We start from the raw sequence: 27,812 nt of genomic DNA, 5'->3' as shown, positions 1-27,812 counted from the left end.
TCTGCAGTGACCAATTACGAGGCTGTAAAGATGAGTACCACACAAGCCAAAAAATGGTAAGCGACGGACAGGCTCGAAGCCCACTGTAAGAGTACAATAGTCTGAGTCTAGCCGACACCTAAAAATGGGCAGTGTAAGAAAGTGCCCTGTTTTGACATGGTTACCCCCCACTTTCTAATTAGTATGTGATGCAATTTCGACAGAAAGTGCACTGGGTTCCTGCTAACCAGGTCTCCAGTGCCAGATTTCTTTCCCCAAAACTGCACATTAATTCTTCCTGATGAACAAAACCTTTAGCACATGGCACCTGTAGGAAAGTACCCCTTTTGCGTGGTTTACATCTCACCCCCTCCCCCCCCTTTTGCCGGATATCGATGCCGACTCGACTGAGTCGAGTGCTGGGATCCTGCTAACTAGGCCCATCACCAGTGATCTCTTCCTAAACAGTTTCCACAATTGGCAAATCACTTGCACACAACTAAGTGCCTTGTAAAAGGTACCATTGATACCAAGGGCCCTGTACCAGGGGGTGGGGGCCCTAAGAGCTGCAGCATGTATTGTACCACTTGAAGGGACTCCTAACCAAACACATGCACACTGCCATTGCAGCTTGTGTGTGCTGGGGGGGGGTAAGCAAAGTCAGCACAGCAGCGCCCTCTAGGTGCCATGCCCACAAATCACTGCCTGTGGCATAGGTGAGTCACCCCTCTAGCACACAACCACAAAAGAGAGCATTAGTATTATCTACTTGAGCCTCTGTTACGCCTCTAGGGAACCCCTGGACTCTGTGCACACTGTACCTCAGTGTGGTATAGTATATATAGAGCCAACTTCGTACGGTACCCCTAGTACCTAGGGCCTGGAGCGCTAAAGAGGGTCCCTAAGGGCTGCAGCACGAATTGTTCCACCCTAAGGGACTCCTAACCAAGCACATGAGATGGCTGCTATCGCAGGCTGCGTGTCCTGGTGCAGCCTGTGTGCCATACTCCCTAGCACTGCATGCAACATATGGAAGCCGCCCCTCCAGCAGACCTTACAGCTCTAAATCAGGGGTGTTATATTACATGTGAGTACATATATTTGCACAAGTAGATATGCCCCTGCTATGTCTTCGTCGATTCTCAGACATAGTAAGGGATCAAGGAAGCCATTTTAAATCCATGTGCTGGACACTGGTCAATATGCAATCCTCAGCTACAAGATGGCTTCACTGAAGATAGGGATGTTTGGTATTAAACATCTCGCATTGGTGAACCCACACAGCGTTGGATTTACGAATACATGCACCCAGAGGGCACCTTAGAAGTGCCCCTGAAAACCTACCAGCTATTAGTGTTTTAGCTGACTGGTTCTGACCAGTTCAGCCACCACAGATGTGTTTCTGAACCCCTAAGGTGAGAGCCAGTGCTCTTGAGGTCCAGAGACAAAAGCCTGCACTGGGTGGGCGAGGAGACACTTCCCCCTGGCAGGATAGAGATTCCAGGGTGGGAAGCTTCAAAGGCAAAGCCATTTTTGAAACGTGACCAAGGTCTCTCCAAATGGCAGAAATGACCAACTCCCCTGTCCTGACCCCACTTTTGACAGCAAGACAGGCAGGAAAATTAGGCAGATTAAGAGTTGTGCTCACTTCATGTCAGTTCCTCACTTAAGGTAGACGAGTTGAAGTGGACACCACTTTTTAAATTCCTCCATCTCGGTTTGGAGGAAATTAGGCCACTGGGGTTAGGGTTATGACCCCTTCCCAGCAAAAGTGGTCATAGAATGGGTGTAGTCCCCCTAAAGGTGGGCAGCCTATTGGCTGCTACCTGGCACTCCCTGTAACGCCCCTAAATTGAGTATTTAGGTGGCACTCCTGAACCCCAGAACTCAGTTTGTGATGACCTAAGAGGAAAATGACAGACGCACCTGAGGAAAAGGAAAAGCAGCAGCTGACCTGGTACCAAGCCCGCCGGGCTTGTCTGCACTCCGACAGACTCTGCACCAGAAGACGCCTCGTCCTGCAGCTGAGCCTCCAGAAACCCAGGAGGTCTGCCTCCCTTCTAAAAAGACTCAAGTTTCCCGTGAGCAGCGGACCTGCTCTCCAACCAACTCTAAGGAAAGGACTGTACAGGTTCCGGAGCCGCAAAGACCCAACACCTGAAGTCACTACTGCACCCGCTGTCACCAACCCGAGTGAGTGGACCTCTGGTGCCAGCAAGGTAGCTGTCCAAGTCCATCGAGGTTTCACCCCTCGTGGACTACCTGAAGTCAACTGCTGCTTCTGCATGCAGGCACCCCCCTTCCACAGCCTCAGAGGTGAGAAAAACCCGACACCTAAAGCAACCACTGCACCAGTTGCCCCCAGCCAGAGTTGAAGTGTCCCCCAGTGTCAAGTCCCTCAGCTCTCCTGATCGAGTCCCCTATGGTTTCACCCCTCCTGGAGTCCATGACGACTCCTGCAGCCTCAGAACACAGACTCGACACATCCCCCCAACTGCGAGTGCTCCTGGACAAGGAAGCCAGACGCCAAAGGACACCCCTGCATCTGTCGCCCCTGGGCCTTGAAAAAGAGGACCAAAGGTGCTCCTGTTGTGATTTTTTTTTTAGCATTTCCACAGGCACATTTAGCCCTGGCCCTCTCACCTAGTTACATTTGATTTATTTTATTACTTTAGCAAAGCTTCATTTTAGTGGAGATGCTTTATTCTTTTTTTATCAGCTGCCCTTTCACGCAGACTTTTATTATTCATTTCTTTGCACAACATTTTCATCTTGTGCTCAACTCAAGGCTGTACACTATGTTTATCGGGTATTGCGGGTCCAAAAAGTACATGTCTACCCTATAAAGCAAAATGTCTGGTCACATAAGGGCAGTTCTTAGAATAACAGATATGTTATTATAAAACATCACACTGCCAATACCATCTTAGAGGTGACATGCCAGCCATCTCATTCTACATGACTATGTAGTTTCCACTAAAACTATGCGTTTCCTCTTTGTCTACGTGAGAGGACTCCCAGCAGACTAACAGACCTCTGAACATGGGTTTCCGAATTGGGCTTCCTTTATGGGACTGGATGGGCGGATTAGGGCTACCACTGCTACTTGCTCTCCGGTAGAAACTTAGTAGTGTAGGCAGGGATTAGAGGTGCACTATTGTGACAGTATGGTGGGACTTTTCCTTTGTTTCACTCTCATAGTCACTGGAATATTATTGTGTTTCACTATCCTTATAATCTCAATTCATGCCTTTTTATGTAGAACGCAGTAGGATCAATAAATGTATAGAACCAAACCCTGCTTCTGTTTATCTTTGCATGTATGAGACATATGTAACAGAGAAAGGGGTAAGATCTGCTCTACCACAACTTCTCTGAGCACTCTGGGTGTCAGGCAATGGGCTGCCACAAATCACTTTCACCTCTAGTACTTGTGAGGTGCTGCTAGCTAACAGGAAGGGTTAGGCCGACAGCTCACACAGTGTGGTATCAGACTCAGAACCCTGCGCTCAGTGGTGCTGAGGTCAAAAACCAACAGTCTTGTTACTACGAAGGGAGTCCTACTAAACACCTACGTTCAAGAGCACCCCACTTTTGCAACTTGCCTGTTGGGTGCCCCCGACTGGCCCCCTAAGCCGGAGCCTGCAGCCTAAATTCACTGAGGGCTCCCACTGAAATACACTGGGCACCTGACTCCGTACTACACTTCTGAACCCGGCCGCATGTTGGTGTGATCCTGACCCTTGCCCACAACTCATCTTAAGTCTACAAGATTGGTCTTGTGAGTCACCATAAAGTGCTTGTTTGCTGAATGTGTTTTCCTTTTACAGGCTAACATTGAACTCAAACTGCACTGTGTCGATTTTTGGAAATCAAAATTTATGGTTAAAAATGTACTTAACTTATAAGGAAGTTATTGGGTTTAAAGTATATATAAAAAGTCATGTTAATTTTCTAAATTGGTCTCCGATTTATTTTTTTTGAATGCCTCATTTACTACCTCTGAGTACAACAAATGCTTAGCACAACCCTCTGATAAGCCTAGTTATTCGCCCACAACTAGAGCATTAGTCCTATTTATTTTGGCTCTGGAATATCAATTGGGGATCCCTTAGACTCTCCACACGGTGTACTTCCTTTTAGTGCCCATATAGAGAGCCATCTACCTACAGGCAGTGATTTGAATTATGTTTTGAATTTGTTTATCTCAATTCCATGTGGGGGGAAAATGTTGCCAGCACATGCAGAGAGATATTCTAATAGTCAGGATTAAAAGTGTGAGTGCCAGGTCTCCATTAAAGGCATTACAGCAATTTTACGCTCGGGAAAGTCCAGACACAATTGGGAATATTGGCAATACAATGGCAGCCAAGGCCCATGGATGCCGCTGATAAAGGTTGCTGACCACACAACTGACAATCCCTCAAGAGTTGGAGGAAAGGACTGGCGCGTGCTTGGGTAAGACGATACTCCTGTATTACCCAACAGAAATTGTCAAGTCAACGGCCAGTTTACCACCAGCTCCAAGCACTACTTGCTGAAGGCCACAACAGCATCTGTGGGAAGTTAGTGGTTTATCTCTCGGGAGGAGTCCTGCAACATGTAACATTCAGAACCAGCAATGACTTCAGCATAAACTAGAAAGCAGCTGGCTGACTCTTACGTATCATTTGCTATTAAGTCCTCTAGGATCTGCTCGGCGGTGCTCTCAGGCGTCAGCAGGTGGCAGCAGCTGGTTTCCATCAGGTACGCCATTTCCACAGAAATCGATTCTCCAATCAGTCTCAGACACTGAACGAGGAAGACCACATCTCGTGCTACATCTGCATCTGCATGAAAAACCACAGTCACTGTAAGGGACAGCTGACGACACACTGGTTATGGCATTAGAGCATCCTTCACGGGTAGTGGTGTACATTTTATAACTGCTCAGCAAAGGCGTGGGAGGCAGACGCATATACACTCGAGTGCTCATAGGTGAGGACCGAGCTGGAAACAAATGCAGCAGTACGGGAAGCATGAGGAGGGGTACAAGAGTGTCACGAACAAGGTGAGGACAGAGAAAGCAAACTGAATTACAACAGTGTAATGGGGAAGGGAATGAACATGCATGTTGTGCTTCAACATATGAGAACATGCCTTTTGCTAGATACAGAGGAAAAGGGCAGTTGTAGCTCCTCTGTGCAGAAGCCAACAGTTTGCATAGGTGAGAGTGAAAGGTGCTTTGAGGGAAGAACACATTGGCAGCTACAGCCAGCTAAGAGGAGAACAAAAGATTGTTTGCAATGTCCACGTTCTTTACTCAGGTCTTCATGATACTTCATGCTGCTTAAGTGAAAGATAATCTGTTCTATGTTTCTGCTGGAAATAGCAGATTATTTAAAAAGAGATAAGGAATAAACCAGGATTATTTCCATGTTTCTTTGTACATCAAACGAGGGACGCCGCTTGCCTCTTCAGGAGATCCCCGCGCTTTGGAATACTGGGTAAGATATTGTTGAACTGGGCTTCAATTGCAGAAATCCAACATATATAATCATCCAGGAGAAATGTTTCACACTTGACTAAGGCAGAGCAATTTGTTAATCTGGCCTTATAGTCACAGTTTGCTTTTCAGTCAAGTTTACAGAGGCCTGTTTACCAGCCAGGATCTGCCCTAGCCTGGGGCATCCGACCCAAAACATGAAGTCCATGATCGAGATAGGGGCTGGATTCACATATGGCTCTCTACAGCACCACCTGTGGCACAAATCAAATCTTTTTTGTTTTCCACGGATTATACACAGATTATGGTCACTGTAAGAACAACTGTGGGACTGCTCAGGACACATTCAAAGCATGCATGCCAGAGGTTGGAACCTGGCAGAAGCAGAACTCATTACATCTTAACAGCGATAAAACGGACCTCCTGCACTTTGGTGGTTCATCTTTGGTTTAGTCTCCCTCAAGGAGGCGAAGGGCAATTTGAGGACCTAAGCACCTAAAAACATGGCTTTTCGAGCAGTAACCGGCCACTACCACCCCCCTCTTTCCCCAGCACCTTCAGACTCTGGCCTATACCCTCTTGGATAGTACGTAAAGCATAAAGAAACTAAGCATATAGCTTGATGAGATATTTACTTCTGCCTAACAACCAGTTACGCTCAACACTGTCCCTTATTGCTTCACCATTATCGATTCGTTTGGGTTGAATAATAGATCAATATTCCTGTATCGTTTCCATGACCTTTGAAAACCTCAAGTTAGTGGGTTCAATTATTGGTGGTTGAGAGGTGAACCTCTCTTTCTATGCTGGTCTTGTCCCGATCTCCAGTGCTGTGTACTTTCTTGAACACCCCCCTGCTGTAAACGGGTTCTCTCCTTGGCGAGGGTTGCTCAGTTCCCTCATCTACAGCCCTCATCACTCATGTTTGAGACATGCTGCATGAGCTGTGAATGGAACGCTGGTGTGCACTGAACCTCATATGCTGCAGAGAACTGTGGTCTATGTGCTGTGCCGTTGACGTCCGTAGCAGGCATCCCCGCTCTCCAACAGTTCTGCATCTGGTTGGGGGAAAACACATGTGCAACCAATTCTTTTGCACTTAGTTCATGTTTTCCTTTCCTGGGTGATCCTCCCTGTCCCTAATTTCCAGTTTGTGGCCATCTCACCAACATTAACAGATAAGTCCCCAAATGGGTGAATACATAGCATATCAGAGCCAGTCACAAATGGTCTCAATGTGGACCTGGGTCAAGGACTTTGCAAGTCGGACCAGCAACAGGGTGTTCCTCTAAGATTAGAGGAGCCTTTAACCTTTCAATAAATCAAACTGTTTGGTGGAGATGTTAACTTACCTTGCCCGCCAGGTGTATAAATACTATCTCCCACAGCCAGTACTTTATTCACCTACTAGAGGACATAAATAAGGCTCATGTGCCCACGTAAGGAAGAAATCTAACGGACCATGAGAGGACCCTCCGCTGGGTTAGAAGCCTCATTGCAGACTGGGCCCAGATCTGGGAACGTCTGTGGCTTTGCTTTCCTTGTGTGACCAGGAAGAGAAGGAAGTGTATCCAGATGACTGAGTCTAGTCCGTGGGAGACGCATCAGGACCTAGCTGACTTGAAGGAACTTCGAAGACAGGATGAGGACCAGAGTCTAGCAAGAAGTCACATGGCTGTAGGGGCCAGATGAACATCCTAGCAAAGCTGGCCCGGACTCACCTCTTCACACCAGCAAAGCCATTCCAGCCATGAGCGGCTACAGATGAGTAGATATTGCTGGTTTAAGTATTTACCTTGATGCTGGCCAGTCAATACTGATGCAATATCACCTAACAAAACATTACCGCCCCCCCCCCCCCCCCACCCCAAAAAAAAAAAGAAGAAAAAGCTACAACGTGCAGCTCTAGAAATTTAGGACCCTAGAGGAAAAAGCACCTGTGAGGCATAACACGGAAACTGGACTTGAGTAAACAGAAATGTGTCCATAAGCAGACAGCACTGATATTGGATCTTGGGTCGCCAAAGTTATACCCGGGAATGCTGAAGACTTGCTGTGGGAGGCAGGAGGGGTGGGTCAAGGGTCTGAATCTTGTTTTGTGGGTGGTGTACCACTTGAATTAGCTATTTTTAGGTTCCCCACTTATTCTAGGACTGGCATTTGTAAGGTCTGCACCTTATTTTCACCATCCTTTGGTGCCGGGAGGGCTAGTAAGGCCTGGGTACCATGATCCTTTGCTGCATCCTATCACTCACCCTCATCCTTGAACCCAGGTTTCTCCAAAGAAGGCTCAGGAGTGACCTGGCGGTGGCTCTCCCGTGTGCAGCCCAGCTACTCACGTAGAAGCTTCTGTTTGGTTGAATTAATATATGTATCTCAGAGTACTTTGAGATGGAAAGATTTGTATTTTTACAACTCATAAGTAGATGTTTGGAGAAATGAAAATGTCACTTACCCAGTGTACATCTGTTCGTGGCATTAGTCGCTGCAGATTCACATGTTTCGCACAGTCCGCTGCCTGGTGTTGGGCTCGGAGTATTACAAGTTGTTTTTCTTCGAAGAAGTCTTTTTTGGTCACGGGACCGAAGGACTCCTCCCTCTTCGGCTCCATTGCGCATGGGCGTCGACTCCATCTTAGATTGTTTTCCCCGCAGAGGGTGAGGATGGAGTTGTTTGCTATAAATAGTGCCCATGCAATGGAGTGAATACGTATGTACATAAAAAGTTTATAATAATTATTTACAAATGTACAAATGTTTAAGATTTAAGATCTACTTCTAAACGGCTACAGGCTTCCCGGGGAGGCGGGAGGGCACATGTGAATCTGCAGCGACTAATGCCACGAACAGATGTACACTGGGTAAGTGACATTTTCAGTTCGATGGCATATGTCGCTGCAGATACACATGTTTCGCATAGACTATAAAGCAGTTACCTCCCCTAAAAGCGGTGGTTTAGCCTGTAGGAGTTGAAGTAGTTTGGAATAATGTTCTTAGTACAGCTTGGCCCACTGTAGCTTGTTGTGCATTTAGTACGTCTACACAGTAGTGTTTAGTAAATGTATGAGGCGTAGACCAGGTTGCAGCCTTACATATTTCGCTCATTGGAATGTTTCCTAGAAAGGCCATTGTAGCACCTTTCTTTCTGGTTGAGTGTGCCTTTGGTGTAATAGGCAATTCTCTTTTGGCTTTAAGATAGCATGTTTGAATACATCTGACTATCCATCTAGCAATGCCTTGTTTAGAGATTGGATTTCCTATGTGTGGTTTTTGAAAAGCTATGAACAGTTGTTTTGTTTTCCTGATTAGCTTTGTTCTGTCAATGTAGTACATTAGTGCTCTTTTGATGTCTAATATATGTAGTGCCCTTTCAACCACGGAATCTGGTTGTGGGAAGAACACTGGCAATTCTACTGTTTGATTTAAATGGAATGGTGAGATTACTTTTGGTAGAAATTTTGGATTTGTTCTTAGAACTATTTTATTTTTGTGTATTTGAATAAATGGTTCTTGTATGGTAAATGCCTGTATTTCACTTACTCTTCTGAGGGATGTGATTGCAATGAGAAATGCGACTTTCCAGGTTAGATATTGCATTTCACAGGAATGCATGGGTTCGAAAGGTGGACCCATGAGTCTTGTTAAGACGATGTTAAGGTTCCATGAAGGAACTGGTGGTGTTCTTGGTGGTATAATTCTTTTTAGCCCTTCCATGAATGCTTTAATAACTGGTATTCTAAATAGAGACGATGAATGAGTAGTTTGTAGGTAAGCAGATATTGCTGCGAGGTGTATTTTTATAGATGAAAAAGCGAGATTTGCTTTTTGCAAATGTAGTAAGTATCCCACTATGTCCTTTGTAGAGGCATGCAATGGTTGGATTTGATTGGTATGGCAGTAGCAAACAAATCTTTTCCACTTAGATGCATAGCAGTGTCTAGTGGAAGCTTTTCTAGCTTGTTTTATGACCTCCATACATTCTTGTGTGAGGTCTAAGTGTCCGAATTCTAGGATTTCAGGAGCCAAATTGCCAGATTCAATGATGCTGGGTTTGGATGCCTGATCTGTTGTTTGTGTTGTGTTAACAGATCTGGTCTGTTGGGTAGTTTGACATGCGGTACTAGTGAAAGGTCTAGTAGAGTTGTATACCAAGGTTGTCTTGCCCATGTGGGTGCTATCAGTATGAGTTTGAGTTGGTTTTGACTCAACTTGTTTACTAGATATGGAAGGAGAGGGAGAGGGGGAAAAGCGTATGCAAATATCCCTGACCAACTCATCCATAGAGCATTGCCTTGTGATTCGCGGTGTGGGTACCTGGATGCGAAGTTTTGGCATTTTGCGTTTTCTTTTGTTGCGAACAAATCTATCTGGGGTGTTCCCCAAATTTGAAAGTACTTGTTCAGAACTTGGGGGTGAATTTCCCATTCGTGGACTTGTTGGTGGTCTCGCGAAAGGTTGTCTGCTAGTTGGTTTTGGATCCCTGGAATAAATTGTGCTATTAGGCGAATGTTGTTGTGAATCGCCCACTGCCATATTTTTTGTGTTAGGAGACACAATTGTGTTGAGTGTGTTCCTCCTTGTTTGTTTAAATAATACATTGTTGTCATGTTGTCTGTTTTGACAAGAATGTATTTGTGTGTTATTATGGGTTGAAAGGCTTTTAACGCTAGAAATACTGCTAACAGTTCTAGGTAATTGATATGAAATTTTGTTTGGTGTACATCCCATTGTCCTTGAATGCTGTGGTGATTGAGGTGTGCTCCCCACCCTGTCATGGAAGCATCTGTTGTTATAACGTATTGAGGCACTGGGTCCTGAAATGTCCGCCCTTTGTTTAAATTGTTGCTGTTCCACCATAGAAGCGAGAGGTATGTTTGGCGGTCTACCAACACCAGATCTTGAAGTTGACCCTGTGCCTGTGACCATTGTGATGCTAGGCACTGTTGTAAGGGTCGCATGTGTAGTCTTGCGTTTGGGACAATGGCTATGCATGATGACATCATGCCTAGAAGTTTTAGCACAAATTTTGCTTGTATCTTTTGGTTTGGAAACATAGCACTTATTACCTTGGGGAATGCTTGCACTCTTTGTGGACTTGGAGTGGCAATTCCTTTTGATGTGTTGATGGTTGCCCCTAGATATTGTTGTGTCTGACACGGTTCGAGGTGTGATTTTGTATAGTTGATGGAGAAACCCAGTTTGTGAAGGGTTTGTATGACATATGTGGTGTCGTTTGTGCACTTTTTTACTGTGTTGGTCTTAATTAGCCAATCGTCTAGGTAAGGAAACACATGTATCTGTTGTCTCCTGATATGTGCTGCTACTACTGCTAGACATTTTGTGAATACTCTTGGTGCAGTTGTTATTCCGAATGGCAACACTTTGAATTGGTAATGTATTCCTTTGAATACGAACTTTAGGTACTTTCTGTGAGAAGGGTGTATCGGTATATGAAAGTACGCATCTTTTAGGTCTAATGTGGTCATGTAATCTTGCTGTTTGAGCAGTGGAATGATGTCTTGTAGTGTGACCATGTGAAAGTGGTCCGATATGGTGTAGGTATTTAATGTCCTGAGATCTAATATTGGTCTTAATGTTTTGTCTTTTTTTGGAATTAGAAAGTACAGGGAGTAAACTCCTGTGTTTTTTTGTTGTACTGGTACTAACTCTATTGCATCCTTTTGCAGTAGTGCTTGAACTTCTAGTCCTAAAAGTTCTAAATGTTGTGGTGACATTTTGCGTGTTTTTGGAGGGATGTTTGGTGGGAATTTGTGGAATTCTATGCAATAGCCATGTTGGATTATTGCTAATACCCAATTGTCTGTTGTAATCTGCTGCCAAGATTGGTAGAATTGGCTTAGTCTTCCCCCCACTGGTGTTGAGTGAAGGGGTTGTGCGACTTGAAAGTCACTGTTTAGGTGGAGGTGTTTTTGGAGTTTGGAATTTTCCCCTACTCCTTGGGAATTGACCCCCTCTATATCCCCTGAAACCTCCCCTTTGGAATGAACCCTGATATGGTGTGGTTCTTGTTTGTTGGCTGGTGGTGTCTGTGGGTTGGCCACGAAACCCCCCTCTAAATGGAGTTTTTCTAAAAGAGCCTCTGCTCTGCGGGGAGTAGAGTGCGCCCATGGCTTTGGCCGTGTCTGTGTCCTTTTTAAGTTTTTCAATGGCTGTGTCCACTTCAGGGCCAAAAAGTTGTTTCTCGTTGAAGGGCATATTAAGGACAGCCTGCTGGATTTCCGGTTTGAAGCCTGAAGTGCGGAGCCAAGCGTGTCTCCTTATGGTGACAGCAGTGTTGACTGTTCTCGCTGCAGTATCGGCTGCGTCCATTGAAGAGCGGATTTGATTGTTTGAGATCGTTTGTCCCTCTTCAACTATTTACTGCACCCTTTTTTGGTATTCCTGGGGAATATGGTCTATGAGAAGTTGCATCTCATCCCAGTGTGCGCGGTCATATCGGGCCAGCAGCGCTTGAGAATTTGCGATGCGCTACTGGTTGGCTGCCTGTGATGCTACTCTTTTTCCTGCTGCATCAAATTTTCTGCTTTCTTTGTCCGGAGGTGGGGCGTCGCCAGATGTATGGGAATTTGCTCTTTTGCAAGCTGCCCCTACTACTACGGAGTCAGGTGGTAACTGCGAAGTAATAAACACTGGGTCTGTGGGTGGTGGTTTGTATTTCTTATCCACCCTTGGGGTGATGGCTCTTGATTTTACGGGCTCTTCAAAAATTTGTTTTGCGTGCCGTAACATCCCTGGTAGCATTGGGAGACATTGATATTGGCTATGTGTAGCCGAGAGGGTGTTAAATAAAAAATCATCCTCTATAGGATCGGAATGCAGTTGGACATTGTGGAATTCTGCTGCCCTAGCCACCAGTTGCGAGTATGAGGTACTGTCCTCTGGCGGTGACGGCTTTGTGGGGTATGAATCGGGATTATTGTCCGGCACTGGGGTGTCATATAGGTCCCAAGCGTCTTGATCCTGATTATCTTGACTTATGGTAGTTTGCGCTGGTGAGTGCATTTGTGGTGGTGTTTGTGCCGGCGATGCCTGTTGTGGTGGAGAGGGCGGAGGCGTGACTTTTTTAACCACTTTGGCTTGTGGTTGTGCGTCATCCTTGAGAAGTCCGATCCTTCTTTTTCTCATTATTGGGGGAAGCGTTGATATCTTCCCTGTGTCTTGCTGGATGTACAGTCTCTTTTGTGTGTAGTCTGATTCTACACTTTGGAGCTCTTGTCCAAATCTGTGCATCTGGCCACTTATTCCTTGTTCCTCTGTGTAGGATGGAGGTGTGGAACTTTTCGGCGCCGAGAGAGAATCTTTTTTCGGCTTCGGCACCGACAGAATTTTTGTGGCTTTCGGCAGTGTGTCTCGGTGCCGATGTTTTTCGGTGCCGGCATCTTGTTTTTGCCTCTCGGAGCCGCTATCTCGGCTCTGAGGTTTCTCCATGGCGGTCCCTCGACCGGAGTCGGGTGTCTTCGCTATGGGCGTGCCCTTTTTCGGCGCCTTCGACGGCTCGCCGGTTTTATGGGTCGAGCCATGGCCTGTTGGCAGTGGCGTCCCCTGGGCTTTTGTCTTCTCGATGGTTTTAATTTTTGACGTCTTACTCACTGTTTGTTGCTGTTGTTCGACGTCGTAGTCTCCGGATTCTGATTCCGGAACCGAGAAGGTTTCCTCTTCGTCGTCGAAACGTTGTTTTGTCGGCGTGGACGCCATTTGTAGACGCCTGGCTCTTCGGTCCCGGAGTGTTTTTCTGGACCGGAAGGCTCGACAGGCCTCACAGGTATCCTCCTTGTGCTCGGGGGACAAGCACAAGTTACAGACCAAGTGCTGATCTGTATAAGGATACTTACTGTGACATTTTGGGCAGAAACGAAACGGGGTCCGTTCCATCGGCTTCGATGTCACACGCGGTCGGGCCGACCAGGCCCCGAAGCTACCCCAAAGTCTTCCGATGATCGGTGTCGATGTACCTAACTATCCCGATACCGAACGGAACAATACTGACGCTTTCTTCCGAGATTCTGACTAACTTTCCGAACCGAAACACGGAGCGAAAAGGAATACGTCCGAACCCGACAGCGGAAAAAAACAATCTAAGATGGAGTCGACGCCCATGCGCAATGGAGCCGAAGAGGGAGGAGTCCTTCGGTCCCGTGACCAAAAAAGACTTCTTCGAAGAAAAACAACTTGTAATACTCAGAGCCCAACACCAGGCAGCGGACTGTGCGAAACATGTGTATCTGCAGCGACATATGCCATCGAACAATGGATTTACAAAATATATTTAAAGCGGATATTTTAGTAAGGAATCGTGCTATCTTCATATTAGTAGTAGCTCGGTGTCGGCAACTTTGCCGCTATAGTTGTCATGTACCCAAGGAAAGGCATTCCGAATTGAAAACGCCTTTTAACATAGCCCAGCGCACTGAGTTGTTCACTCCTGGTATTATCTTATGGGGCGGCCACTAATTTAATCTTGTCTGACATCGTCACTATTACAAGACTAATGATATCAGTAGCTCAGGGTGATTTTCACTGAACATAAGTAGCTCTTAAGTACTTCCCAAGAGAGCAGAGTCAACTCGAAGAATCCGCCAAGGGCTTCAAGTCTGGCTGAAAACCTTGCACATAGTACGGGGAGCGCTTAGTAAGTTTGAGGCAGTAATTTGGGCCTGCTGCTTTTCGATGCTCAGCTTATTTCTTGAGTATACTACCTGTTGACCCGTTAATAAAAGTCATCTTTTAAATAAACTAAATGACTGACTGGGCATTGTGAATGTGGTGTTACCAACTGTGTGGCACTGAGGCAGGGCCTCTGCCCTTCCACCTCTAACACCTTGATTGATAGACAATCAAGGGCCTCCCCCGTGTCAAATGAAGACATGTGGCCCTGTGAACCTACTGGTGAACCCCCTCCTCACCCAGGTCAAAGGTCAGTAATCCGCGACCGCCCAGGAATCAAAGTAAAGGCCTCCTCCTTTGTCGCCAGTACACCAGGAGGGCACAGGTATGTCCCGCTGTGCAGTATGTGCTTGTGACTGTAAGCCATCGTGGAGGCTCAGAGGGGACGCAGGGGTTGTACTGCAATCAGTGCTATAATTATACATGTACATTAGAATATATTTATTTATTCAGAAGACCTGTTGGAGAAGTGAGTGTGCAAGAGGGTTTGAGAGCAAGGTCCAAGAATTCTAATGACTTGACACAAGGGCAAAACCTGTGAGGTCGGAACTAACAAGCCCTGCATCGTCCGTCGTCTCTCCCCCTACCCCCCCTGACCCCTCCCCCCCCCCCACACACACACACACACAAACACAGCACCCTTCCCTCCTTCCCCACGTTTTAAGGTTGTCACGAACTGCGAAAGTTGACTGCATCCCAGGCCTCAAATCACCACATATGGAGACTGCCCCATGTCACCCACAACCTTAGTGGTAAGAGGGCCAGGTGTGAGCCACTTACTAGGACACCTTTTAATGGTGGATGCAGAGTGCCTTGCTCCTCACAAATTATCTTGCACACTTAAGAGCCGTGGCACTGGACTGGCAGCTTACACCTCCCCATCAGCCACTTACCTTCAGAGATCACGCTCTCGTCCTCGGCCACGAGCTGCTCATCGGATACAAGGTACAGATGGTCCACCATAGAGCAGGGAACAAGGAATGAGAGGAAGCCCTGAAAAACAGGTGAAGCAAACCACATACCTAAGTGCTACTGACACGGACCAAGAAGGGTCTGAGTTCCACACATTTCCTTCATTTACTATTGTAGACAAACACACACGCCTAAGGATACTGGCAAGAGAGCAGAAGCAAACTCCAAAATCCTCTGCAGATGAGGATTCGTTTTCTGTAAGTGAGAGGTGCATCTTTTGTTATTCCACAACCTCCATCTTTTTACTGCTTGAACTAACTCAAGCTGCATTCTGCAAGCACAAGACGTGCACATGCGTTTGGACAGGTCCATATTCAAGAGACTGTAGTCACGGAGACTGGCAGGGACTCTACAGCACAGCTGAAGGTGCCGGTCGCATTCCATGACCACTGAGGAGCTATTCTACGTAAGATACTTGAAGAAAACTGGCTTCACGCCCCTCCCGAGCACTGGGGACACAAATGGGATTGCGGATAAAACTGCCATATCAGCTGCTGGCTATGGCTATTATTTGGCCCTTGTAAGGAGCACAATCTGTCATCTGTGTTTTCGGAATGTGGCTGATGGTAGCCGGCAGGATGGCTTATTTCAGGAAACTGCAGATACATGCTCTGCCAGTTCTGTATCAGGGCTCGGTCTTAATGCGGTCGGTTATCAGGTAACATATGTGAGGAGGTGAGGTAAGTAAAGCTGGGGTCGCTGGTTTTGTCATTCAGATGCTGAGGGAGGGCAAAGACTACCATCGACCCTGACTGAAAACCTCCTGCAGCTGCAAGAAGAGACTCCATTAGTCATATTTGCCCATGAAAAATAGCTCCTCGTGAAAGAGATCAGTGTCCCACAAACTCAGAGCTCATTCCAACAATATTCCATTCAAATAAAGATCTCTCTTGCAGAGTAAGGACACACGACTGAACTTCTTGCCCTAGTCCCCTAATCTACGCTTATGCAATATTTTACAACTACCAGCGATGGAGCCAAAACTGACAGCGATCTAGTCCTGCCCCCTACTGCCCGAAGGTGGGGTGGGGGGGATCTTGTGGGTAAAAGCATCCACTAGAATAGAGAAGACAGGTTTGGTAGGGAAAGAGGTGAGATGGGATTACTGATAAAGCAGGGTCATGATACCTGAAGAATATGCCGGGTGCACAAAGGCCACCAGGAAAAAGCAGACCTCCTGATGTGGTGATATTTGGTTACATAAGTTAACCACATCTCACAACGTTACAGTACAGAGTCTAGCCATACTGTGTGTCATGTGTAACCTTAAAAACATTCCCACTTCCTATGTAACAACTATCCCTTTACAACGTAGGGACAGCGCCTCACCTTCTTGAGCAGGCACACCATGTTAGCTTGAGAGTTCACGAGCAGAGCCAGGGGCCGCGAAAGCGCTTCTTGGTACTGAAGGCAGCAGGCATAGAACTTAGACCAGAAATCTATTTGGAGCTGGCGAAACTCCTCCTGCGAGAACTCGTACTCGGTCACGCTGCTATGAAGCTTAAGGAGAAAGAAGAGAGGTGAACTTACAGACTGCAGACATTTTGTTGAAGCATACAGAAGAACAAGACATTTAAACATTGGGTTCCAGGAGAAAAGCCTTCGGGAGCTCATTTATTACACCTGCAGATTGACCAGCACTGCCCTTTCAGACTACAAGGCAAACATATGTCTAACCCACAGGAGCTAGGAAAACCAGCCATGAAAAGAAAGAGACCCACGCAACAATATTCACAAGACTATCGCCCTAATCACCCAGTTGCCTGTGTGGGACACACTCAGTAAAGCTAAAGCAGAAAAGAAAAATTACCTCATTCTCGACAGCAATAGTAACTTCTTTCTTCAGATCAACCCACGAAAAGTCCATGACACGGCCGGTTCCACGACGGAAGATCTAAAACAAACGGAAGAATCCATTAACACAGCAGCAAAAGCAACACATGGTGTAATTATGTAGTAATCCAGAACTCAGACCACAGGATCCAAGGTTTGTGAGGTACCACCAGAGAGCAAATGCTTGAGCTCCAGGTAAGGGACAGCAGAAAATAAATGGTAGTGCCCCAAGCTAAGGATCAGGGGTGAATGTACTACATCAGACCAGAGGTGCAGGCACCGCTCCAGGTGTGGTACAGGATCAGAGGCAACGGTGTGTGTATTACAGACCAGAGGTGCAGACACTGCTCCAGGCTCAGAGGCAACGGTGTGTGTATTACATCAGACCAGAGGTGCAGACACCGCTCCAGGTGTGGTACAGGATCAGAGGCAACGGTGGGTGTATTACATCAGACCAGAGGTGCAGACACCGCTCCAGGTGTGGTACAGGATCAGAGGCAACGGTGTGTGTATTACATCACACCAGAGGTGGCGACACCGCTCCAGGTGTGGTACAGGATCAGAGGCAACGGTGTGTGTATTACATCAGACCAGAGGTGCAGGCACCGCTCCAGGTGTGGTACAGGATCAGAGGCAACGGTGTGTGTATTACAGACCAGAGGTGCAGACACTGCTCCAGGCTCAGAGGCAACGGTGTGTGTATTACATCAGACCAGAGGTGCAGACACCGCTCCAGGTGTGGTACAGGATCAGAGGCAACGGTGTGTGTATTACATCAGACCAGAGGTGCAGACACCGCTCCAGGTGTGGTACAGGATCAAAGGCAACGGTGTGTGTATTACATCACACCAGAGGTGGCAACACCGCTCCAGGTGTGGTACAGGATCAGAGGCAACGGTGTGTGTATTACATCAGACCAGAGGTGCAGGCACCGCTCCAGGTGTGGTACAGGATCAGAGGCAACGGTGTGTGTATTACAGACCAGAGGTGCAGACACGGCTCCAGGCTCAGAGGCAACGGTGTGTGTATTACATCAGACCAGAGGTGCAGACACCGCTCCAGGTGTGGTACAGGATCAGAGGCAACGGTGTGTGTATTACATCAGACCAGAGGTGCAGACACCGCTCCAGGCTTAGAGGCAACAGTGTGTGTGTATTACATCAGACCAGAGGTGCAGACACCGCTCTAGGCTCAGAGGTAACGGTGTGTGTATTACATCAGACCACAGAGGTGCAGGCACTGGTCCAGGTGTGGTACAGGATCAGAGGCAACGGTGTGTGTATTACAGACCAGAGGTGCAGACACCGCTCCAAGTGTGGTACAGGATCAGAGGCAACGGTGTGTGTATTACAGACCAGAGGTGAAGACACCGCTCCAGGTGTGGTACAGTGTAGGAAGTTGGCTCTGTATGCACTATTTCAAAGTAAGGAATAGCATGCACAGAGTCCAAGGGTTCCCCTTAGAGGTAAGATAGTGGCAAAAAGAGATAATACTAATGATCTATTTTGTGGTAGTTTGGTCGAGCAGTAGGCTTATCAAAGGAGTAGTGTTAAGCATTTGTTGTACATACACACAGGCAATAAATGAGGAACACACACTCAGAGACAAATCCAGCCAATAGGTTTTGTTATAGAAAAATATATTTTCTTAGTTTATTTTAAGAACCACAGGTTCAAATTCTACATGTAATATCTCATTTGAAAGGTATTGCAGGTAAGTACTTTAGGAACTTTGAATCATTACATTAGCATGTATACTTTTTACATAAAACACAATAAGCTGTTTTAAAAGTGGACACAGTGCAATTTTCACAGTTCCTGGGGGAGGTAAGTTTTTGTTAGTTTTGTCAGGTAAGTAAATCACTTACAAGTCTCAGGTTTGGGTCCAAGGTAGCCCACCGTTGGGGGTTCAGAGCAACCCCAAAGTTACCACACCAGCAGCTCAGGGCCGGTCAGGTGCAGAGGTCAAAGAGGTGCCCAAAACGCATAGGCTTCAATGGAGAGAAGGGGGTGCCCCGGTTCCGGTCTGCCAGCAGGTAAGTACCCGCGTCTTCGGAGGGCAGACCAGGGGGGTTTTGTAGGGCACCGGGGGGGACACAAGTTCACACCAAAAGTACACCCTCAGCGGCACTGGGGCGGCCGGGTGCAGTGTAGAAACAAGCGTCGGGTTTTCAATGTAAATCAATGAGAGATCAAGGGATCTCTTCAGCGTTGCAGGCAGGCAAGGGGGGGGCTCCTCGGGGTAGCCACCACCTGGGCAAGGGAGAGGGCCTCCTGGGGGTCACTCCTGCACAGGAGTTCCGTTTCTTTAGGTGCTGGGGGCTGCGGGTGCAGGGTCTTTTCCAGCCGTCGGGAAATGGAGTTCAGGCAGTCGCGGTCAGGGGAAGCCTCGGGATTCCCTCTGCAGGCGTCGCTGTGGGGGCTCAGGGGGGACAACTTTGGTTACTCACGGATTCGGAGTCGCCGGAGGGTCCTCCCTGAGGTGTTGGTTCTCCACCAGTCGAGTCGGGGTCGCCGGGTGCAGTGTTGCAAGTCTCACGCTACTTGCGGGGAGTTGCAGGGGTCTTTAAATCTGCTCCTTAAAACAAAGTCGCAGTTCTTTTGGAGCAGTGCCGCTGTCCTCTGGAGTTTCTTGGTCTCTTGGAAGCAGGGCAGTCCTCAGAGGATTCAGAGGTCGCTGGTCCTGGAGAAAGCGTCGCTGGAGCAGGGTTCTTTAGAAGGCAGGAGACAGGCCGGTAGGACTGGGGCCAAAGCAGTTGGTGTCTTCTTTCTTCTTCTGCAGGGGTTTTCAGCTCAGCAGTCTTCTTCTTCGGTAAGTTGCAGGAATCTAAATTCTTAGGTTCAGGGGAGCCCTTAAATACTAAATTTAAGGGCGTGTTTAGGTCCGGGGGTTAGTAGCCAATGGCTACTAGCCCTGAGGGTGGGTACACCCTCTTTGTGCCTCCTCCCAAGGGGAGGGGGGTCACATCCCTAATCCTATTGGGGGAATCCTCCATCTGCAAGATGGAGGATTTCTAAAAGTTGGAGTCACCTCAGCTCAGGACACCTTAGGGGCTGTCCTGACTGGCCAGTGACTCCTCCTTGTTGCTTTCTTTGTTCCCTCCAGCCTTGCCGCCAAAAGTGGGGGCCGTGGCCGGAGGGGGCGGGCAACTCCACTAAGCTGGAGTGTCCTGCGGTGCTGTGACAAAGGGGTGAGCCTTTGAGGCTCACCGCCAGGTGTGACAATTCCTGCCTGGGGGAGGTGTTAGCATCTCCACCCAGTGCAGGCTTTGTTACCAGCCACAGAGTGACAAAGGCACTCTCCCCATGGGGCCAGCAACATGTCTCTTGTGTGGCAGGCTGCTGGAACCAGTCAGCCTACACAGATAGTCGGTTAAGTTTCAGGGGGCACCTCTAAGGTGCCCTCTGTGGTGTATTTTACAATAAAATGTACACTGGCATCAGTGTGCATTTATTGTGCTGAGAAGTTTGATACCAAACTTCCCAGTTTTCAGTGTAGCCATTATGGTGCTGTGGAGTTCGTGTAAAACAGACTCCCAGACCATATACTCTTATGGCTACCCTGCACTTACAATGTCTAAGGTATTGCTTAGACTCTGTAGGGGCACAGTGCTCATGCACTGGTGCCCTCACCTATGGTATAGTGCACCCTGCCTTAGGGCTGTAAGGCCTACTAGAGGGGTGACTTATCTATACCTGCATAGGCAGTGAGAGGCTGGCATGGCACCCTGGGGGGAGTGCCATGTCGACTTACTCGTTTTGTTCTCACCAGCACACACAAGCTGGCAAGCAGTGTGTCTGTGCTGAGTGAGGGGTCTCCAGGGTTGCATAAGACATGCTGCAGCCCTTAGAGACCTTCCCTGGCATCAGGGCCCTTGGTACCAGAGGTACCAGTTACAAGGGGCTTATCTGGATGCCAAGGTGTGCCAATTGTGGAATCAAAAGTACAGGTTAGGGAAAGAACACTGGTGCTGGGGCCTGGTTAGCAGGCCTCAGCACACTTTCAATTCAAAACATAGCATCAGCAAAGGCAAAAAGTCAGGGGGTAACCATGCCAAGGAGGCATTTCCTTACATGTACGTAGAACCACTTTATGTTTGTGTATTTGTATAAAGGGTTCTTGTATAGTAAATGCTTGCATCTCACTTACTCTTCTAAGAGATGTGATAGCTATTAGGAAGGCTACTTTCCAGGTTAAGTATTGCATCTCACATGAGTGCATGGGTTCAAATGGTGGTCCCATGAGTCGTGTTAATACAATATTAAGGTTCCACAAAGGTACTTGTGGTGTCCTTGGGGGTATGATTCTTTTTAGTCCCTCCATAAATGCTTTGATGACTGGGATTCTAAAAAGCGATGTTGTATGTGTAATCTGCAGATAGGCAGATATTGCTGTGAGATGTATTTTAATGGAAGAGAATGCTAGCTTAGACTTTTGTAAGAGTAATAAGTAGCCTACAATGTATTTTGCAGAAGCATGTAGTGGTTGAATTTGATTAGTGTGGCAGTAATAAACAAATCTTTTCCATTTCTTTGCGTAGACAGGCAGATATTGCTGTGAGATGTATTCTAATTGAAGATAATGCTAGCTTAGACTTTTGTAAGTCAATCAATCAAGGCATTTATAGAGCGCGCTACTCACCCGTGAGGGTCTCAAGGCGCTGGAGCGGGGGGGGGGGGTAGTGGTTGAATCTCATTATTGTGGCAGTAATAAACAAATCTTTTCCATTTTTTTGCGTAACAATGTCTTGTTGTAGGTTTTCTAGCTTGTTTAATGACCTCCATACATTCTTGTGTAAGGTCTAAGTGTCCAAATTCTAAGACTTCAGGAGCCAGATAGCTAGATTGAGCGATGCTGGATTCGGGTGTCTGATCTGTTGTTTGTGTTGCATTAACAGATCTGGCCTGTTCGGTAATTTGATGTGAGGTACTACTGATAAATCTAGCAGTGTTGTGTACCACGGTTGGCGAGCCCAGGTTGGTGCTAATAGTATTAGTTTGAGTTTGTTTTGACTTAGTTTGTTTACCAGATATGGAAGGAGTGGGAGAGGGGGGAAAGCGTAAGCAAATATCCCTGACCAACTGATCCATAACGTAGTACCCTTGGACTGAGGGTGTGGGGACCTGGATGCAAAGTTTTGGCATTTTGCGTTTTCTTTTGTTGTGAATAGGTCTATTTTTGGTGTTCCGCAGCGTAGAAAGTAATCTTGTAGGATCTGGGGATGAATTTCCAATTCGTGTGTTTGTTGGTGATCTTGGCTGAGATTGTCGGCCAACTGGTTCTGAATGTCTGGGATGTATTGTGCTATTAGGCGAATGTGATTGTGAATTGCCCAATGCCAAATCTTTTGTGCTAGGAGGCATAGTTGTGAAGAGTGTGTTCCCCCTTGTTTGTTTAAGTAGTACCTTGTTGTCATATTGTCTGTTTTGACAAGAATGTGTTTGTGAGCTAGAAGAGGTTGAAATGCTTTTAGTGCTAGGAAGACTTCTAGCAGCTCTAAGTGATTTATGTGTAGCTGTTTCTGTTGACTGTCCCATTGCCCTTGTATATTGTGATTGTTGAGGTGTGCTCCCCACCCAATCATTGACGCATCTGTTGTGAGAATGGCGTGAGGCACTGGGTTTCGACAAGGCCCCCCTTTGTTTAAATTTACAGGGTTCCACCACTGAAGCGAATAGTGTGTTTGGCGGTCTATCAACACTAGATCTTGGAGGTGACCCTGTGCCTGCGACCATTGTTTTGCGAGGCACTGCTGTAAGGGCCGCATGTGTAGCCGTGCGTTTGGGACAATGTCGATGCATGACGCCATCATGCCGAGGAGTTTCATCACAAACCTGACTGTGTAGTGCTGATTTAGTTGTATCTTTGGCCCCATGGTGTGGAATGATTGCACCCTTTGTGGACTCGGACTTCCAATCGCTTTTTGAGTGTTGAGTGTAGCTTCCAAGTATTGCTGGATTTGGGATGGTTGCAAGTGTGATTTTTGGTGATTTATAGAAAACCCCTGTGTGTGTGTAGGGTATCTATTACGTAACGTGTGATCTTCACACTGCTGTTGAGTGTTGGCCTTTATTAGCCAATCGTCGAGATATGGGAATACATGCATGTGTTGCCTTATGTATGCTGCTACCACGGCAACGCATTTTGTAAATACTCTGGGGGCTGTTGTTATCCCAAAGGGTAATACCTTGAATTGGTAATGTTTTCCTTGTATAACGAACCTGAGGTATTTTCTGTGAGAGGGATGGATGGGTATATGAAAATACGCATCTTTCAAGTCCAGTGTTGACATGTATTCTCCCTGTTTTAGTAATGGGACTACATCTTGTAGTGTCACCATGTGGAAGTGTTCTGACTTGATGTATAGGTTGAGAGTCCTGAGAACTAATATTGGTGTTTTTTCCTTTTTGGGAATAAGGAAGTACGGAGAATAGACCTCTGTTCCTTTTTGAGGATGAGGTACTAGTTCTATAGCCTGTTTTGTTAAAAGTGCCTGCACCTCTGTAACAAAGTAGATGGTGTGAGGATAGTTTGTGTGTTTTTGTGGGAATATCTGGAGGAAAATGTGTGAATTCTGTACAGTAACCATGTTGGATAATTGATAGTACCCATGTGTCCGTTGTTATGTTTAACCATTGACTGTGGAACATTTCCAGTCTTCCTCCCACAGGGGATGTGTGTTGGGGGAAGGTGACGGCAAAGTCACTGCTTGGTGTTTGTGGCCTGCTTTGTGCTCTGGAATTTTCCCCTGGACCTTGAGAATTGTCCCCTGAAGGACCCGCAAAACCCCCCTGTAGGAAGATGGCTCTGTATGCACTATTTCAAAGTAAGAAATGGCATGTACAGAGTCCAAGGGTTCCCCTTAGAGGTAAGATAGTGGCAAAAAGAGGTAATTCTAATGCTCTATTTTGTGGTAGTGTGGTCGAGCAGTAGGCTTATCAAAGGAGTAGTGTTAAGCATTTATTGTACATACACACAGGCAATAAATGAGAAACACATACTCAAAGACAATTCCAGGCCAATAGGTTTTTGTATAGAAAAATATATTTTCTTAGTTTATTTTAAGAACCACAGGTTCACGATTTACAAGTAATACTTCAAATGAAAGGTATTTCACTTAGGAACTTTGAATTAGCAAAATAGCATATACAGTTTTCACACAAATGGCAATAACCTACTGTAAAGAAATGGCTCCCTGTTGCAGTTACCCCCCACTTTTTGCCTGATGCTGACTTGACTAAGAAGTGTGCTGGGACCCTGCTAACCAGGCCCCAGCACCAGTGTTCTTTCACTAAAAATGTACCATTGTTTCCACAGCTGGCACACCCCTGGCACACAGAAGTCCCTTGTAAAAGGTACCAGTGGTACCAAGGGCCCTGTGACCAGGGAAGGTCCCTACGGGCTGCAGCATATATTATGCCACCCTAAGGGACCCCTCACCTAACACATGCACACTGCCATTGCAGATTGTGTGTGTTGGGGGGAGAAAAAGGCAAAGTCGACATGGCATCCCCCTCAGGGTGTCATGCACACAAAATGCTGCCTGTGGCATAGGTAAGTCACCCCTCTAGCAGGCCTTACAGCCCTAAGGCAGGGTGCACTATACCACAGGTGAGGGCATATGTGCATGAGCAAAACCTTAGACATTGTAAGTGCAGGGTAGCCATAAGAGTATATGGTCTGGGAGTCTGTCAAAAACGAACTCCACAGCTCCATAATGGCTACCCTGAATACTGGGAAGTTTGGTATCATAATAATAAACCCACACTGATGCCAGTGCTGGATTTATAAAAAAATGCACAGAGGGCATCTTAGAGATCCCCCCCTGTATTTTACCCAATTGTTCAGTGCAGGACTGACTGGTCTGTGCCAGCCTGATGCTGAGAGACGAGTTTCTGACCCCATGCAGTGAGAGCCTTTGTGCTCTCTGAGGACAGAAACAAAGCCTGCTCTGGGTGGAGGTGCTTCACACCTCCCCCCTGCAGGAACTGTAACACCTACCAGTGAGCCTCAAAGGCTCAGGCTTCGTGTTACAATGCCCCAGGGCACTCCAGCTAGTGGAGATGCCCGCCCCCTGGACCCAGCCCCCACTTCTGGCGGCAAGTCCAGGGGAGATAATGGGGAAAAACAAGGAGGAGTCACCCACTAGTCAGGACAGCCCCTAAGGTGTCCTGAGCTGAGGTGACCCCTGACTTAAGAAATTCTCCATCTTGGTTTTGAAGGATTTCCCCAATAGGAATAGCGATGTGTCCCCCCCCCCCCCCCTCAGGGAGGAGGCACAAGGAGGGTGTAGCCACCCTCCAGGACACTAGCCATTGGCACTGCCACAAAGACCTAAATGCACCCCTAAATTCAGTATTTAGGGGCAACCCTGAACCCAGGTAATCAGATTCCTGCAGCCTACACAAAGGACTGCTGACCTGAAAGTCCAACAGAGACAACAACTGACTTGGCCCCAGCTCCTCCGGCCTGTCTCCAGACTCCAAGAACCGGCACAGCGACGCATCCAGCAGGACCAGCGACCTCTGAGGACTCATAGGACTGACCTGCACCTAAAAGACCAAGTACTCTGACCAGAAACAACAACAAAACAAGCAACTTCAAAGAGACTCCGACTTCCCGCCAGAACCGTAAGTCTTCACACACTGCACCAGACGCCCCCGGCACAAGTTCAGGACAACCAACACCGCAGAGAGGACGACTCCAACAATGTGGACACCCTGAGTCGACCTCCCTGCACCACCCCAGAGACGCCTGCATAGAGGATCCAGAGGCTCTCCCTGACCGCGACTTCCTGGTAACAAAGGAACCCAATTCTGGGACAAAAGCACTGCACCCACAGCCCCCAGGACCGAGAGGAACCACCCTACTAGTTCAGGAGTGACCAGCAGGCGGCCCTCATCCTAGCCCAGTCAGTGGCTGGCTCGAGATGCCCACCTGTGCCCTGCCTGCATCGCCAGAGGGACCCCCGGGTCCCTCATTGTTTTCTACAGCAAACCCGACACCTACTTTGCACACTGCACCCAGCCGCCCATGTGCCGCTGAAGGTGTGTTTTGGGTGTGTGGTGTGTGTGTCCCAGTGCTCTACAAAACCCCCCTGGTCTGCTCCCCAAGGATGCAGGTACTTACCTGTAAGCAGACTGGAACCGGAACACCCCTGTTCTTCATAGGCGCCTATGTGTTTTGGGCCCTCCTTTGACCTCTGCACCTGACCGGCCCTGTGTTGCTGGTGTGGTGGCTTTGGGGGGTTGCCTTGAACCCCCAACGGTGGGCTGCCTATGCCCAGGAGACTGAACTTGTAAGTGCTTTGCTTACCTGAGAAACCTAACCAAACTTACCTCTTCCAGGAACTGTTGATTTTTGCAGTGTCCACTTTTAAAATAGCTTATTGCCCTTTTTACCAAAACTGTGTGTACTACTGTTTTAAATCAAAGTCCACTACTTACCTGTGTGAAGTACCTTGCATTTTATGTACTTAACTCAAATCTTGAACCTGTGGTTCAAAAATAAATTAAGAAAATATATTTTTCTATATAAAAACCTATTGGCCTGCAGTCGAGTCTAAGTGTGTGGTCCTCATTTATTGCCTGTGTGTGTACAACAAATGCTTAACACTACCCTCGGATAAGCCTACTGCTCGACCACACTACCACAAAATAGAGCATTAGTATTATCTTTTTTTGCCACTATCTTACCTCTAAGGGGAACCCTTGGACTCTGTGCATGCTATTCCTTACTTTGAGATAGTGCATACAGAGCCAACTTCCTACACATGGTGATAACTTCTGCTTTGTAATCCACCCCACCCCAATACACTACCCAAAAGTATGCCACCCCAATCTATCCAAATCTACCCCCTCTCCACCTGACCAACCTACTGACCCCAACTAACCACACTATCTCACCTGACTCTACTCAATTCTACCCCCACACCAATCAACCCCACCTCAACCTACCCCACCACAATCTATTACACCCCACTCTACCCTACCCAAATCTACTCCCCCAACCTACCTGCCACCTCAACCTACCCCACCAACACTTAGCCATGCTAAACAGCATCCACCCTGGTGTACAAGATAGCTAAAACACATTGTCAAAGCCAACAGCTCTTGCATAGACACGCCCTTTCTGTTTTGCCAATGCTTGTTTTTATGGGGTGGGACTTTCAGATATATATATATATATATTCAACAAATTCACATTTATGTCAGTGCTTTGTGGGTTTACTTTCTCTTACAGCCTTTTAGGGTGAATTTAAAATTACAACATTTTAGGTTCCAGTGCAGCTCATTTTAAGGGGGATTCATGGGTTTTCGCACACATTCTAAACACAGCCAGTCGTAGCTAAGACTTCTGGAGCCCCGAACACAGATTAGAACTGCCAGAGGGCCACTGGAGGGCTGCAGATCAAGGCCAGGAAGCTGAACTGCTTAGCCTGGGCTCTCAAATCAATGTCTAGAGCCAAAGTGGGCCTAAGATTTCTTAATTCCCTGACAATATTCCTGAACATCACAGATGCGAAACACAAACATTACAGAGGTGCAGCACGTTAATCATACCAGACCCACGCTTTACCCTCCGCGCACCCCCCCCAAGCCCCCCCAACCCCAACCCCCCCTCCCAAACCCCCTCCCCTCCCCAACCCCCCTTCCAAACCCCCCCAACCCCCCGCTCCCCTCACCAACCCCCTGTTCCCCCCCCCCACCCACTGCTGACCTGCAAGGCTTTCAGAAGTGCTTCATTCGTGAAACGGCCTGGGGTGAAGAGAGTCTCCAAATAGGTTTCCTGGAAACAAAACAGTATCAGAGATCATAAGAGTAAAGCATTTACCAACCCAAAGCACTGTGCGTAAAGAC

General features: G+C 47.3%; 1 protein-coding gene across 1 annotated transcript in view; it reads right to left on the bottom strand.

The window, feature by feature from the left end:
* Positions 1 to 27,812, bottom strand: part of NUP160 (nucleoporin 160) — a 325,024-nt gene that overhangs the window by 239,060 nt on the left and 58,152 nt on the right. Inside the window, exons 7-11 of the mRNA XM_069226465.1 lie at positions 27,673 to 27,741; positions 16,931 to 17,014; positions 16,450 to 16,620; positions 15,042 to 15,141; positions 4,643 to 4,808 (exon numbers count right to left, since the gene is read on the bottom strand). Coding sequence (XP_069082566.1) covers positions 4,643 to 4,808; positions 15,042 to 15,141; positions 16,450 to 16,620; positions 16,931 to 17,014; positions 27,673 to 27,741 — 590 coding nt within the window. The remainder of the gene's footprint in view (positions 1 to 4,642; positions 4,809 to 15,041; positions 15,142 to 16,449; positions 16,621 to 16,930; positions 17,015 to 27,672; positions 27,742 to 27,812) is intronic.

Source organism: Pleurodeles waltl, chromosome 3_1 (genome assembly GCF_031143425.1).
Source record: "Pleurodeles waltl isolate 20211129_DDA chromosome 3_1, aPleWal1.hap1.20221129, whole genome shotgun sequence".
Classification (NCBI taxonomy): Eukaryota; Metazoa; Chordata; class Amphibia; order Caudata; family Salamandridae; genus Pleurodeles; species Pleurodeles waltl.
The sequence above is the reverse complement of the archived record's forward strand: the minus strand, read 5'-3'. Positions and strand labels throughout refer to the sequence as shown.